The sequence below is a fragment of the Nelumbo nucifera genome, chromosome 3 (genome assembly GCF_055504915.1).
Source record: "Nelumbo nucifera cultivar China Antique chromosome 3, China Antique-T2T, whole genome shotgun sequence".
Lineage (NCBI taxonomy): Eukaryota > Viridiplantae > Streptophyta > Magnoliopsida > Proteales > Nelumbonaceae > Nelumbo > Nelumbo nucifera.
This window is the reverse complement of record NC_142651.1, coordinates 16,639,065-16,655,626: the sequence shown is the minus strand read 5'-3', so window position 1 is coordinate 16,655,626 and position 16,562 is coordinate 16,639,065. Positions and strand designations below refer to the sequence as shown.

General features: G+C 37.6%; 1 protein-coding gene across 1 annotated transcript; it reads left to right on the top strand.

Annotated features, from left to right (window-relative positions):
* Positions 1-4,919: 4,919 nt before the first annotated feature.
* On the top strand, positions 4,920-11,396 carry LOC104598533 (cyclic nucleotide-gated ion channel 2-like). Its single transcript, XM_010260655.3, has 8 exons — positions 4,920-5,265; positions 5,386-6,040; positions 8,225-8,440; positions 9,439-9,752; positions 9,864-9,975; positions 10,166-10,402; positions 10,573-10,659; positions 10,769-11,396. The coding sequence occupies exons 1-8, from the start codon at positions 5,228-5,230 to the stop codon at positions 11,249-11,251; spliced, it is 2,142 nt and encodes a 713-aa protein (XP_010258957.1). The 5' UTR covers positions 4,920-5,227; the 3' UTR covers positions 11,252-11,396.
* The last annotated feature ends 5,166 nt before the right edge of the window (positions 11,397-16,562 follow it).

Here is a 16,562-nt window from a genome sequence, read left to right as displayed (position 1 = left end):
TGTAATGTGTAAAAAGGTTTTACTTGCAATTCTTATTTGTACATTGATGTGGGGGATAGTTTTTGACAATTACAAATTAATTTGCCCTCATTATTAGAGGTGACCATTCGGCTTATTCGATTAAAAACCGAATCGAATAAAAATCGAAATTTTAAAAACCGAACCGAAATCGAAATTTAGAAAAACAGAAATAACTGAAACCGGTCCAGTTAACTAGATTTTTTGTTTGATTTCGGTCAATTTTTCTTGCTCAACCCTAGAGATGGTCCCCCCTCCGCTCCCTATAGCTCCACCCTTATATTTTATTTGTCTATTACAAATCTCCTAAAATCCAAAGTATTATTATATATCAAAAATCTGATACAAAACTATGAAATTAATGAGATTTTAAAATGATTTTTGTTCAACAATTTTGAGTAAATGATGGAAAAAGACGAAAAACAATCAAAATACTTTGAGTGGTTGGCATGTATTAATTAATAAAGTTGACTCATAAATACCTTATTAAATAAAAAAGTGATAACCAATTAGGTGGATTTTCATCAGAATTCAGGGGTTTTAATTGGTCAAGAGTCGATCTTTTTCAGTAAATCCAGTATCGTGTCTTTCCGGTATCATACTACTGATCTAACTTCTAAGTATGTGGCTAATTCAGTTTCTACTTTCTAATAAAAACAGCCAATTCTATTAACTTTGCACCGAGTTTGAATGAAATTCATGTGATGTTTCGCATTCAAAACAAATTCCAATATTATTGAGTCCTAGTTTCTTCGAAAACCATGTTTTGGAGCTAAGAGATTTGTAGTCACCATTAATCTGACTATGATGCCAGAAAAAGCATGATACTAAAAAGTAGAAGATGCAACGACTAATCAGCCACCATCATAAAAGTCATAAACCAACAAGTGGATATTCATCAAATTCACATTCAATAATAATAATAATAATAATAATAATAATAATAATAGATATTCAACAAATCCTAAAGGGGTTCTTATTGGACCAAGTTTTTCCAGTATCTTCCGATTCTGAGTTCGAATCTCCTGCCCACATCTACTTACATAATATCTCAGACACACATGGAGAATATCTCATCCTCCTGCATAGTATTATGCATGGGGAGGTGTTTCCCGTGCACGCGGATAGGATATTGTGGATATACATGGGTAGAGTTATTATAAACAGGAGATCCAAAGTCTCCATCTCTAGCATCATAGATGGTGTTTGGAAGCATGGGCATTTTTTGGGACCGATTTTCAAGAAAAAACGTTCATGCTTCCAAGACCCATTTTTCACAAAAAAAAAAAGCGCTTTGATTTTGTTTGGGAGTGTTTCTGCCATGTAGGCAGTGAACAAACAATATGCTTTTTGGTAAGGTAATCATCACCGTTTTTCATGTATGTGCTGAGGTAAGCACCACATAGGATACATGTAATCACCAATCAGTCAACCGCTAGGGGCAACGGTTCACCAATGCATGAAACGCCAAATTTGACGTTTCATACATCGGTGGGGTCCTGATTTACAAGGCATGCCCATGGTTCAAGCGTTTTTTTCCAAAAAATGCGTAAACCAAACAATCATATATATGGGTGTTTGTTGAAACGCCCATGTGAATCCAACATGACACCGTTTTTCAGAAAAAAAAAAAAAAAAAAGCCACGGTTCCAAACATCCCCATATAGTTGTTGCCTATGATGAAAGGATATGATAATTTTGTACTTATCAATCATTTCTAATTTTATATGGTTTAGTATAATAACAAACATACACCCGTTTATAATCAGGTTAGGTTTTGTCCGCCCATAGGGAATGATGTGGGCAGCCAGATTTTCTATAAATAAAAACCGTATAAATACTCTAATAGCATAGCATCCAACCACACATAAAGAATATCTCCCATACAAATTTATTTATATTTCCATCTCTTTCGATGGATGATAAAAAGAAACCTCGTATAATGATTTACCGACTTCTAAATTTGAGGAGAATCCACATTTGCTACAACCATGGCTGCATAAGATTCTTGTGACCATCATCCAATAAATTACAACACAGATATTCAACTAACCCATTTACAATTTCTCCAATTTGTTAATTGGCAAGAAGTGTGTAGCTCACATTTGTTACCACCACCATTTCTGCATTTACTTCCTCCACTGCAAATAAAACATATGTTGCACGATTTCCATTTATTATATTTTAAATTCAAATCACTTGGAGATCTACTTTTTGGTTTGTATTGCTATCAGGTTCGTGTTTTATTGGCCACGGGATCTGTTTTCAGTAAAAATGTCATACATGCTGATGGCACGAAATTCAGTCATACAACAATAGGATCATCTCATCTCCCCATAAAAGATGTTTCTAATGTGCGGTTAGATATAATTGCGTTATCACATTTTTTCTGCTTAGAGATTTAATAGAATTTAGGATATATTGGATTTAGGACTTTTTACAAAAATAATTAATAAAGTTTGATTAATTGGCGAAATCAGATATTTTTTTTTTAAAAAAGGACAATTTTCTTAAACTATTCTTATTGTTTAGCTAATTGACTAATTATACCCTTCTTGTTTAACTATTGTCTTACGTTATCCTTATTGTTTCGGACAATTACCATGACTGTTAAATCGTAATAGAAGGGATGGAAATGTTCATTTTACCCTTAGGTAATTTTCTCTCTCCCGAAAACAAGGAGGAGCTTTCTGATGAATTTGAACACGCGTAAACAGAGACCAAGCACCATCATCGTCATAGGTGATGGCGGCTGCTGCAACTTCCAAGCACCATCCTGGCCTTCATCGAATCCATCAAGCCAGTCTTCTCTCTTTGCCCATTCACCATTCACTCTGGTGTGAAGGTTTTGCCGTTCACTGAAAATGTTCGATAACTGAAAACAATTGATCAAGAGAGAGAGAGAGATCGCCGCTCTTTGTCTATTCACCGTTCACTCTAGTGAAGGTTTCACCATTCACCATTCACTGAGAATGTCTGAGAACTAAAAGCAATTGATCGCTACCTTAGTCAAAACATGCTCCGCTCTACCAATAGGTTTTGTCGGTGGTAATTCTCTGTTCACTATCAAGAAGACAATGAACAGAGATGAAGAAGAAGAAGAAGAAGAAGAAGAAGAAGAGGGGGAAAGAGAGAGGGAAGAGGAGAGAGACCGGAGAAGGGACCTAGCCAGAGGTGGAGAAGGTCAATGCCGGTTGTCGCTGTTGCGCCCATTTTCGTTGTAGCAACGACGAATCGACGGTGACAAGAGATAAGAAAACGGGGGAGAGAGAGAGAGAGAGGTTGGAGGTGGAGAGGAAGAACGAGAGAAGAGAGATGCATTTGAGCTACCACTGCTAGAAGTTGCAGTGGTAGTTCTCTGTTCATCGTCAAGGCAGAGATGAAGATGGAGGAAGGAGAAGAAGAGGAAGGAGAAAGAGAAGAAGAAAAGGGGGAAAGAGAGAGGGAAGAGGAGAGAGATTTTACAAAATTTAAATTATAATGATAAGTTTTAAATCATATATTAATATATTATGATAATCTACATATTAAATTACTTAATTTAATCAAAAAAGATAACATAACTTTTAAACTATATATTATATTTATTGAAAATCAAGTTTTTGAAGAACATGTATGTTTTTAAGGGAGAGAGTAAAGAAAGAACAGCCTTCAAGGATAGACGCTTGAACTGACCTCGAAACCAACAAGGCCAAAACTGACCTTCACAGGGTAGGTTCTAGTTCCAAGACCTAGAACGAACTCTTGTAAGGTAGGTTCCATGTTCTACCATGGAACCAAACCAAACCAGCCCATGCTCACTCCTAGTAGGAATGTTATTTTCTATTCCACCAAGAATGAGAATGGGATTTTGATTCTACCCACCAAACAATTAGATTCCGATTCCGATTTTGGACCCCTATTCCCACAAACCAAATGAACCCTTAATTTTAAGGTGACATGTGTCTTAATTGAACTTTAAAATCTTGTCGTTTCTAATTTTTAAAATTAAAAAGTTGGTGCATATGTTTTATTGATAAATAAAACTTAATATCCAAAAATATCTAACAACACAAAAATATCCAAAATGTGCATACAATTACCATTGAGGCTAGTTTCTACAAAAAAAAAAGAGTTTTAAAAGTTATAGGTTTACCTTTGAGGGATCGACATCAAGGGTAAATTTGGAAAATATATCAAATTCAGAAAAGAGATTATAAAGGTTTAGCTAACGATTCATATGAAGATAAAATTTAAAAAATAAATATTTTGGTTAAAAGCAATTGTATCGATATTTTAGACATTTCCATGTCTCTTTTTAGCAGATTCTAGCAAAAGAGGTCTAATTGCAACTAAGGATCTGTTTGATTCGCAGTCAGAATTGGAATCGAAATCCTCCAAAATTGGAATCGAAATGATCCATTCTCATAATCTGTTTGGTTCAAATAGGAATGGGAATGATAATTAAAATCAGCAGGAATGGGATTTCATTCCCAAAAGAAAAGCAGGGAATAACCATTTGGGAGAATGCCATTCTAGCAGGAGCATAAATTTAAAGAAGTAATTACAATTATCAAAGTTGAAAAGAAGTTTCAACAACCACCATAAACTTTAAGGGGAGGTTTCAGCAATTTACCCTTTAATTTATTACCTAAAATAAAAATCCGGTTTTGAGGACGTTACATTAAAGTGGGCCTCATTTAACATAAAATGTGAGTTGATATTAATGAATCTAATCAAATAAAAAAAAAAAAAAAACTTATAATGGGTCCCAAACAGAATGCACTTATGTGGGTCTAAATGAAATAGATTCATATACTTTCCGCCGTACTCAGTACGGGATGAATTTATTACCGCACAAAGAAAATAGAAGTTTCTCAAGGATTGAAGTGAAATTATAAAGTTTTAGTGCCCGAGGAAACGGGGACAAATGGCGGGATTGTTATTATTCCTCTGTAACACCTTCTTCTTCTTAGCGTTTCTTGACTTTCTTCATCCATACGATCACGAGTCACGACACTTCTTCATGTGCTACATGACAGACCCATGAGCTAAACTACCTCAACCCTCAAGCTACTCTCTCTCTCTCTCTCTTCCAAACCTTCTGTCTTTGATATATTAAGATCTCGTCCTTGGCCAATAATTAGCAGCAGGCCTTTTCAAACTCTCCTCTTCTTTTTATCTCCACCTCGCCTGCGGCCTGCTCTCCCATGGTTCCACTCTTCCAAATATGCCCGCACTTCCGGAATCCCTCATCTCCCTGCGAAGGTTAACTCGGCTCCGATCAACTACTTTTGCTTTTTTTTTTTTTTTTGGGTTTCCTTAAACCCAAAATATTTTATTCTGATTTCGTCATTGAATATTTCGTTGTTTGATGATGATGAACAGGTGGCCTGGAGTGTTACTTCAATTCCGGAAGAACCAATTGGGTGCAGGTGACGATGAGGAAGAGGAGAACCCCAGCTCACACTCGGTGGAGTGCTACGCCTGCACGCAAGTGGGTGCGCCTGCCTTCCACTCAACGAGCTGCGATCGAGCCCACACACCCGAGTGGGAGGCCTCTGCAGGGTCGTCGTTGATTCCGATTCAAAGCCATTCCGATGATGGGGCGTCGCCGGATCGGAAGTCGCTTCGTAAGACAGTGTCCAACAAACGGCGGACCTCGAGATGGGTGTTCGGCCGGGTGCTGGACCCTCGTAGCAAGCGGGTGCAGAGATGGAACCGTGCCATCCTGCTGGCTCGAGCCATGGCATTGGCCATCGATCCTCTGTTCTTTTATGCGCTGTCCATCGGCCGGGGTGGGGCCCCTTGTCTCTACATTGACGGAGGGCTGGCAGCCATCCTGACTGTGCTCCGAACCTTTGTGGACGCGGTGCATCTTTGCCACCTGTGGCTCCAATTCCGACTGGCGTACGTCTCCAGAGAGTCGCTCGTGATCGGCTGCGGGAAGCTCGTCTGGGACGCCCGTGCTATTGCGTCTCACTACGTGCGATCGCTCAAGGGGTTCTGGTTCGACGCCTTCGTCATCCTTCCCGTGCCCCAGGTTGGTTCTAGAATCTCAACCCCTCATTAATAGTAATTATTAACTTACATTTTACATACCTTTCTGCCTTTCCATAAAAGAAAGAAAGAAAAGGATAAGGGCCCAATGCTCAAAATCCATGGACTGGTTTGACTGTGGTCCAACTGCAGTCCAAATGCCCAGCCCAGGATTAACCTTCCTAGCATTCCGCCAGACAAAAATACGAGAGAGAGAGGAGAGATCCTCTGTCCTCTGATATTGATAAAGCAAGAGGAGACGAGGACACTTGCCTGCACGCTTCACGAAGCGGCTCAGAAACTCAAACACTGTTAACTGTGTTTCCACCGACATGAAGCTGCTCAATCTCCACCGTCCCTTGACCGGTGAAGACTGACGTGTTTTCATCTCTGTTGCACTGACACCTAATAGATGTCCTGTGACTCCTGTCTCCATTCCAGCGAGAAGCGACGTGGAAATCCCGATGCACGGTTGGTTGGGAATTGAGGATGGTTAAATTAGGTTGTACTGCGTGATTCTTTGTGGGGCCCATTTGTCCAATCACCCATCGTTTTAATTCTCAGAACGGGAACATCAAATTCAAGAGTACGTCGCATGACGTGTCCACATCCCGATTTGACAACATATTACACAAGTGGAACTGTAGATAATTCGAACTTGTTCGCTTTTACGGATAAAATTAGCTTTTTTCTCTTTAGGGAGAAAAGGAGGCACGAGTTACACGTGGCATGGACCAAGGAAGCTTCCTTCCTGGAAGCGATGATGCCAAATGTACATAACCATCGTTTCAAAGGGCAAAAGCACGTTTCGATTTCTGGGCTGTACCCGTCAGTCCAACTGTACATTACCATCGTTTCGACTCCGGATCTCGATGCTCCACACTTTTCAACTTTTCTTTTCCACGTTAGCCTGCTCCTGTCACTCACAGTAGGCAAGAGCGAGAAACATGTGGTCTATTATAGGTTGGTTTCTCATCTCCTACGTGGAGGATTGAAATTGGATTTGGACCGCACGATATTGTCAAGTTTATGGGACCCTTCCCTCCTGTACGAAGGAATCCGGAATCCGCTGAGATGTATTATGAACATCTCCTAATGATCAAGTGTGGGAGATGTGCTTGGGGAGTCGAATGTGATGATAATTACTTGATAACAATTAATAAATAATAATAATTTCCCTTTTTGAGATTTAAAAATTAAAATTGTCCCCATTTTTTTTTTGTCTTTTGAAGAAGAAAGAAGAATTTGTAGAAACGCCACGCATCAAAAGCATGAAGCGACAGAACTCGTTCACGTTATGTGAATGCGTTACGTGTTCACATCTCCGCCCCACAGCGCCGTTGTGCTGTGGGTCTTGTGGGGCAGAGATGTTTACCTACGGGTGAGTCACACGTGGCTTGACGCGTTTAAATTCATGATGACGTGGCAGATTAGAATAGCTTATTAGGAAAAGTTCATTGTATGGTTGAACTGATAACGTTTTTCTCAAATTAAATTATGTAGAAACCGTTTATTAAAAACATTAAAAATGATGTTTTTTTTTTTTTTTTTTTTTTCTGTTGGCACATGTGGCCTGTAATAGCATCTGGTGGTGCTGAATTACCTAAACATTTTTAAAGTAGATTTTGTCCCGATTAAGGTTGTATTTGGCATTCCTTATTTTAACTCCTTTTTATATAGTTAAAAACTCAGTGTTCATTGGGCATTTTAACAGCAAAAAGGAGATAAGTCCTAACTCCTAATGCTAAATGCAACCTAAACAAAATCATATCAAATGTTTATTACTTTACTAAACAAATGCCATTGATACCAATTATAACCTAGAAGCCCACTAAACAAAATCATATCAAATGTTGAACAAACTAGATTCAGAGGGTGATTGGATCAGGCTGAACCGGCTGATTAATGAGTTATTAGTCAACTCAAGTAACTTGATTAGTTCCAGAGAATGAACTACTAGTCAGGACTCAGGACTCGGCTGAGTTTTGGATCGACTCACCCGAGTTTCAGAACTATGGCATGATGTATCTACCTACTGTAGTAGAGGTTAGAGAATGACCACCATGAACCATCTCACATTTAATCAACAATAATATGTGATCATATACCATTTTGATTTTGTTGTTTAATTTTTATCTACTTATTGTGTCCTGATCTGATCTTGTATCTGACTCTGTAATTAATGCAGACAATTTTCTGGTTGGTATTGCCAAAACTGTTGAGGGAGGAGAGGATTAAGATGATAATGACAATCGTTATACTAGCATTCTTATTCCAGTTTCTCCCAAAGATCTACCACAGCATTTACCTTATGAGGAAAATGCAGAAGGTTACTGGTTATGTGTTCGGCACCATTTGGTGGGGTTTCGGCCTTAATGTCATTGCCTACTTCATTGCTTCTCATGTAAGTATTACATTTTACTTTGTTTACATTTCTGAACCATAACTTAGTTTCTTCTCATAATAGATATCATACACTTTTTCAATATCCCTTTCAGCTAAATGCAGCCTCTTTTTTTGCTTTTTTGATGTGTCACATAACAGTCCATAGTCTATGTCAAAAATTGCCTGATCCATCAACAACCACATTGTGTTTGGATCCCTATATGAAATTTGATAAGGCTGTGTTGTATATCCAGGCCTGCATTACCAGGTGCCCAACAGATCATCAGCAAACAACCTTAGGAGCTATAAAGAGTAGAGAAATTATGTTACTCCATATCTCTTCCATTATGTCCACCTAATTTTTCCCTTTGCATTAGTCAGAGCACTTGCAATTCTTACTTAGAATTTCAGAAGCAAAAATCTAAGGGTGGATTTGGATTTTCCAAGTGAATTGTTTTTTCTTTGTTTCCAGTTCCAAAAATAAATCAAAAACATGTGATGTGGGTTGAAAACAGAAATGGAAAACATGTCCTTGGTTGTATATGTGCTTTTTGATTTCAAAAGTTGGAAGGAAGGGTGAAAATTTGTTCTAATTTTAGAAAACACAACTTTGATGGTTTCAAAAGCATAACTTCTTTTATTAGAGACAAATTCCTCTTATTTTCACTTCTCAAAACAAAAACAAGGTTAGAGAACATGTTTTTGTTTTTCTCTAACATGGTAATTTTGAAAACAACATTTAATTTCTCAGGAACAAATAGGGGCGAGTATTTGGTTTATTCAAAAACTTTGGATTAAAATGTAATTTTAATACAATAAAAATATAATATACTAAAGTTCAATTAATTGTTTTTATGGTTAAGCTGAAATTTTAATTTTGAAAACCGAAACCAAAAGGTCCAAAACTAAAATTTTCTGTTCCGTTTTCCCATTTAAACCAAATAATTAATGCTCACCCCTAAGGCTAGGAGCAAGCAAAAAATTAAAAAAGTTGTCCTTAATTAATGTTGTTGGCAGGTTACAGGGGGTTGCTGGTACATCCTTGCCATCCAACGTGTAGCGTCATGCCTTAAACAACATTGCCGTAGAGATACAACGTGCAACCTGTCTTTGGCTTGCGCCAAGGAAGTCTGCTACCGGCTTCCATTAGCATCAACACTCATGAAGAGCTCTTGCCATGGCGATTCAGCAATTGCTAGTTTACCAGTGTGCTTAGATAGTGATGGGCCATTCCCTTATGGGATCTATGAATGGGCACTCCCTGTTGTTTCTAGCAATTCTGTTGCAGTCAAGATCCTCTACCCCATATACTGGGGCTTAATAACCCTCAGGTACGTAGAATGCTAAAACAAAGGAAACAAAATGCTATCCTATATATAAATTAATATTTATACGCTTCTAACACCAAATACTACTTAAACTTTCCCCTTCTTCAATTGCAGTACTATGGGTAATATACTTGAACCTACCAGTGAGTGTCTAGAAGTGATATTCAGTATAATTACTGTGCTAAGTGGCTTGATGCTCTTCACTCTATTGATTGGGAATATTCAGGTAATCAATCAGCTGTGATGAAATTTCATTGATATTAATATTTTTTTTCTTTATTTTAATTAGTTGATTGAAGCTCTCTCTCTCTCTCCATTGGAATCAACACTTTTAATTCCCCTTCCCCACCACGTTTTGATCCATCATCTTCTATGCCAAATTGCTAGCTAACTGCAATGGGCGAATGTTGGTATAGGTATTTTTGCATGCAGTCATGGCAAGGAAGCGGAAAATGCAGCTGAGGTGTCGAGATATGGAATGGTGGATGAAGAGGCGACAGTTGCCTTCGCGTCTGAGACAAAGGGTTCGCCATTTCGAACGACAGAGGTGGGCAGCTATGGGAGGAGAAGACGAGATGGAAGTGATCAAAGACTTACCAGAAGGACTCAGGCGGGACATTAAACGTCATCTTTGCTTGGATCTCATCAAGCAGGTAAGGCATGCAGATAAACCGAGTCTCTCAAGCCCATTCCCATTCATGCATCACCATTTCTCTAAGCTTATTTTCTAATTGGGTTACTGATGATCAATTGCAGGATATATTGTCAAACTAAATTAATTAACGTTAACCCAATTGAATATTTATTGTACACATGCATGCAGGTGCCTTTGTTCCACAATTTGGATGATCTTATCCTGGACAACATCTGTGACAGAGTTAGACCCCTTTTCTACTCTAAAGATGAGAAGGTACGTAAGTAAAACATGAAGAGGCTAGGCCTAGGACTAGATAATATTGAATACATACAGTTCATAGTTCATTCTCATCACATTTACATTTATATTTATGTTGCTGCAGATAATCAGAGAAGGAGACCCAGTACAAAGAATGGTATTCATCGTGCGTGGGCATATAAAGAGTAGCCAAGGCCTCAGCAAAGGCATGGTAGCAACATGCATGCTGGGCCCTGGGAATTTTCTAGGGGATGAGCTACTTTCATGGTGTCTCCGTCGCCCATTTATCGGCCGCCTCCCCGCCTCATCGGCCACCTTCGTCTGTGTAGAGGCAACAGAAGCGTTTGGTCTAGACGCCCATCACCTCCGATATATTACCGATCATTTCCGTTACAAATTTGCTAATGACAAGCTTAAAAGGACGACAAGGTATTATTCATCAAATTGGCGGACATGGGCTGCCGTGAACATACAGCTTGCTTGGCGCCGATACATGGTGAGGACTAGAAGATTGGTGGTTCAGCCACAAGAAAATGGGGATGATCGACGCCTTCGACAATATGCTGCAATTTTCATGGCTCTCAGACCACATGACCATCTCGAATAAAGCAATAATAATCTTGGTGTTCCGCCCGCAACCCCTCCACCCAATTCCACTGCTGGAGACCCAACTATATATGGAGCTTCATTGAAAATTAATGCAACTTGAGAATTGGAATATATATAATAAGATGGTTTTCAAGGAAATCAAAGCAATCCGATGTTATTGGTTTCATGGATAAATTCAAAAACTACTATATACATTTTATCCATAATCTTCACATGCAACCAAGTGCAAATAAATTATCTTTGATCTTTTACACAGGGGGTAATTAACAATGCTGGAGCAACCATGGTCCATATTTGTATTTTAGGACTTTGATCCACAATTACTCTTACAAACAGGAATTATAACTATTAGTGTAAGGGAACAAGCATGTGCAAATGGAAATAAAAGGTTAAATAAGATAAAAAAGAAGATATCTATATTTTGAATTTTTTATTATACTTCTTTATGTCCTAATTCAACGATTATATTAAAACATTTGGACAACTACCATTTGCAAGCATTCAAACTATTATGATGAATCTATTATTATATTAAAATATTCTGATTTAGCTTTCATGGCCAGTCTATTATTATATTAACACACCTTCACCTTATTACTATCACCATCATCATTTAAAATTGCCCACATTCACTAGTGAACCCACCAAAAACAAATTGCTCCTCAAGGACACAAGAATATTGGCATAAGGCAAAAAATTAAGGGATAATAGTATATAAGGGAAACTTTTGGGCCTTAATATCAATAAAAGTAATATTTAAAAAAAATATTATTTTTTTATTTAAAAGAAAACTTTCATTCATTATTGGAGATTAAACTACTATTATTGAATTTTTTAAATTTAATTTATTGTATTTTTGTTATAACTTATTGTTTAATTAATATTTATTAGAGATTAAACTATTATTTGAGATTATACTATTTATTGACTAAGTTAATATATTTTTAGTACTTATTGTATTTTTTTCATTATCAATATATTTTCAATAATTGTGTATTTTTGCTATAAATTTTCAATAATTATTGGAGATTAAACTATTGTTATTTATCAAAGATGAGACTATTAATTTAGATGAAACTATGAGTGTTCAAGAGTTGGTTCGGTTCAGTCGTAGGCTATTTGGCCAACCAAATTGACTTGGTCAGGTTGGGGAGTTGGTTAGCTGAAACCGACTAACATTTTTGTGAAAACCGACCCACTCAAGTTGTATCGGTCTGGGTCGATTTTTTGGTTTGGTCGATTGATTCAAAAGATTTAAACTTTAAAAATAAATTTAATTTTAAAAATTATAGTGCAATTATTAAAAAAATAAATTAAAAAATTAGTTTTATGATAGAAAACATTTTAGACTAAGAAATATGGGAAATTTTCCACTTTTCCATATTAAAATTTATATTTAAAATATAAAATATTAATATATATGCATGATTAGGTCATTCCATTTTGGTTGGTTTACAAATAGCCAAAGTGAAATTAGTCCAACTTGGTCGAATTGGAAAAATGCCTTCCTCGACAACATGAATATATTTATCAAAAATTACAAAAGGAAATTATGAAATGCAGATAGAGTTGGTACAAGAAGATGGACGGGTTTTGTTCGAAGATGGCTCTTGGGTCATCGCAGATTCCATTATTTATTGTACAGGGTAATTGGCCTCATAGTTTTCCATCCAAGTTTTCATTTTAATTATATATATGGAAATGGAAATTCTATTGTATGGTTATAAATTCTCTAATATTAATATATACCTTTTCTACGCAGGTATTGATATTCATTCCCATTTCTTGACACCAAAGGAATGGTAGTAGTGGATGATAACAGAGTGGGACCATTGTATGAGCATACATTCCCACCATCTCTTGCTCCCTCTCTTTCTTTTGTGGGTATTCCTAGAATGGTAATTTCCTTCTCTTTTATTATTGATCAAATTGGAGCAGAAATTAATGAGCACCCCTAGGCCCTAGCCAGTGAGAAAATTTTCAATACTTGCTCAATCCCAGCCACATCTACCCAAGCTATCCATTCCTGAGTATTGTTGGGTTTAGCTTAGGTGGGGTTTCAGTTGGCAAAGTTGGGCCTTCAACAAAGTCTATGGCCGGACCTTGCTGAAGCTTCATTCCTTGCCTAAGGAAGGGTTTTGCTGGTTTCTGACTCTACCTAACTATCAATTTTATACCCCTACCTTATAGAGCAGAGGGATCCCTTAGGCTATGTTTGGTTTGAAGGAAAAGATAGGGAAAGGAAGGGAAAGAAAGAGAAATATATACAAGGTTTCCTTACCTATCCCTTCCTTGCATTTTCCTTCAAACCAAACATAGCCTTAGAGATTTAAGATGAGAAAAAGATGGATTTAGTGTGGGGAGGAGAGAGGTTACAAACATCAACTATTTGGAGATAAACCAAACGAGAGAGAGAGAGAGAGATGATATAGAGAGAAATTTACCACTCTTAGGTCTTGGCTTCTCTCTTTCCTGTACATGAGATATGATACTCCCAACTATGTCAATTATCAAAACTACCAACTGTTTTATCCTGGGATTTCCTTTCTCTGAATCATCTGTTACCATGGAATGAAATGATGCAGATCCTGGGCTGTCTTTTCTTTGAATCACAAGCAAGATGGATAGCTCAACTCCTTTCTGGGAAAAGAACACTGCCATCATGGGATGAAACGATGCAGTCCATTAGTAAATTTTATCATTCCTTGGAGGCCAAAGGCATACCGAAGCACAAAACCCACGACATTGGAGACTTTGAGGTATCAAATCTCTATCCACTTTCCTTTATATTTTACTTCATTATTGATCTTTTTTTCTTCTTCCTTTTCTTAGCCCAGTGTCTGCACTGAGTCATGTTTAAGGGAATTAATCTGGGTTAAAATGTTGGTCATGATCCGAGTCAAACTGAGCTTGGAAAATGGAATTGTGTTTGCCTGAGTACGGGGAGGATGAATTTGGTATCAAACAGTTGCATTCAACTGTAGAAACTCAGAATAAATAAATAAACCACATAAACAGTTCTTTTGGTTTCTCTATGCATATCTGTGTTTCATACATGATACTGAATGTTAGACATTGAAATCTCGTACTTTTGATGTAAGAACATCTCTAATATTTAAAATTTCCCTAACATTTTCCTTGTGTTTCTTGCAGTACTGCGATAAGTATGGAGATAACTGTGACTTCCCACATACAGAAGAGTGGAGGAAACAGATCTGCATATCAACTGTAATAGATCTTTTTGTCAATTATGAGACCTTCCGTGACACATGGAACGATGAAGAATTGCTTAAAGCCGCTTATCAGTGTTCACATTTTACCCAATTTGGACCTCAGGATGCTTTTAACATATAAAGCTCCCATCTATTCAATACTACTGGAAACTGAGACTATCCCTAAAAGTACAGGGTATTAATTTCGAATTTTTCTTCTTCTTCTTATTATTATTGCTTCATGAGACTACACAACGGGGGAGTAGTGCATCCCCATCCCCTTAACCCACAACACTAGTGGCATGGGTATTTGATCCCAGGTCTCTGCTACAATAAGTCAGAAACCCTACCAACTGAGTCACCATCAGTTGGTATCAGGCATCCATACATGATTGAAGTGATTCATCATCAAATTTTTTTCATGGTCATAAATATCACTAGTTGATAAGTGATATATAGCCATTCCATGTGCATGATCAAGATTTTATATCGAATTGGAATTCTGAGGTATCAAAGATTAACTCTGAGCCATAACGTGAGAGAGACTTAAAGGTAAGTAGATTTAACCACTTTCAAGTTAGAAATGGTAAATGAAAGCACACTCATCTAATCACACATACATTAGAAACATCTCTCCATGAATTTAACATACATGTAAGAGAGATATATTCCCAATATGCATAATATGCACCTGGATGCTGTGCTCCCAGAGCTTTAGCTTACGGGAGATCCTAGCTGACCTATAAGCCCCAACCCTTCCAACAGCTGGATTTGATCCCAAGTCTCTGCTAGGACTGCTACAGCTAGAGAACTTATCAACTGAGCCATTGGCATCATCAAATATAAATTTTCATTGGTTAATAACTAGAATTTTTATTTAGGGGGCGAAAGCCAATAAACATGGATGGGAACCAAAATATAAGTGGAATATAAATGGGGATTATGGGAACTTTTAAGATATAGGGGGGCCATGGCCCCCCTCCACCACTAGTTATATACAAGGTATTCTTTTACATTTCACACCATTGAAGCCCACTGTGACATATATCACTAGTAGGTTTACCTTTGCTGCAATTTCTATAAAATGCACTATAGATTTTGCATTTTGTATACTCAAAAGCAAAGTTTTTAAAACCAACCTGGATAACGAACTGGTTAGGGGTTCGGTTCCTGGGTCGAATGATCCGACCATTTGAACTGAACAGTCGACCTGTTCTGACAAAAAAATAAAACACAATCAAACCGTTGAACGGTTCAACCGCCTGGATCAGCAGTTTACTGACCAAATCAACGTTTTTTTTGCAAATATTTGGTTTTGGAGAAAAACGAAACCAATCACCTGACCGGTTCTCTGTTTTTCCAGTCCGACTGTCCGATCTGGTCTGATTTTGAAAACCATCCTCAAAAGAATGGTCAAAATTGTGATTTTATGGCATGTATGCCAGCCTCTCTCTCTGTATAATACATGTGCAACTTGGCAGGTTGGACTGGCTTTAATGCTAACTAAACTGAACCCAACAAGTAGAAGGGTCAGCCTGAGCTTAATTAACAGCATTGAACTGCCCAACCTTAAGCAGGATGGGTGGTCTAAGAGAAGTCAGGTTGTACAAGGCATTCCCATTACTTCTATGTAAATATACATGATGAACATGGAACCCATAAGTATATCTTTCACAAAGGGTCCTTTTGGTTCATGGGAATAGAGATCTAATACTAAATTCCAATCATTTGGATGGATGGAATCAGAACCCAATTCTCATTTCTAGAAGAATGGCATTCTCCCATTTGAGGGAATGGCCATTCCCTCTCCCTCCCTTGAAACGAAAAATACATTTTAATTGCAGTCTGATCCAAACAAGTGGGAGAATAGACCATTCTGATTTCTGTCCCAAGGGACTTTGATTCTAATTCTAATTCTGATTCCAACTACAAACCAAACGGATCCAAAATTGATGGAAGTGTACAACGAATGCATGCCAAACAAGTGCAGCAAACTAGATTCATAATTCAATCTGTGGTTGCCTCCCGTAATTAAGGCAAGAGCAAGAAACAGTGGAAAGTTGGGATTCACTAAGATCACATTAGCAGGATGTTGGC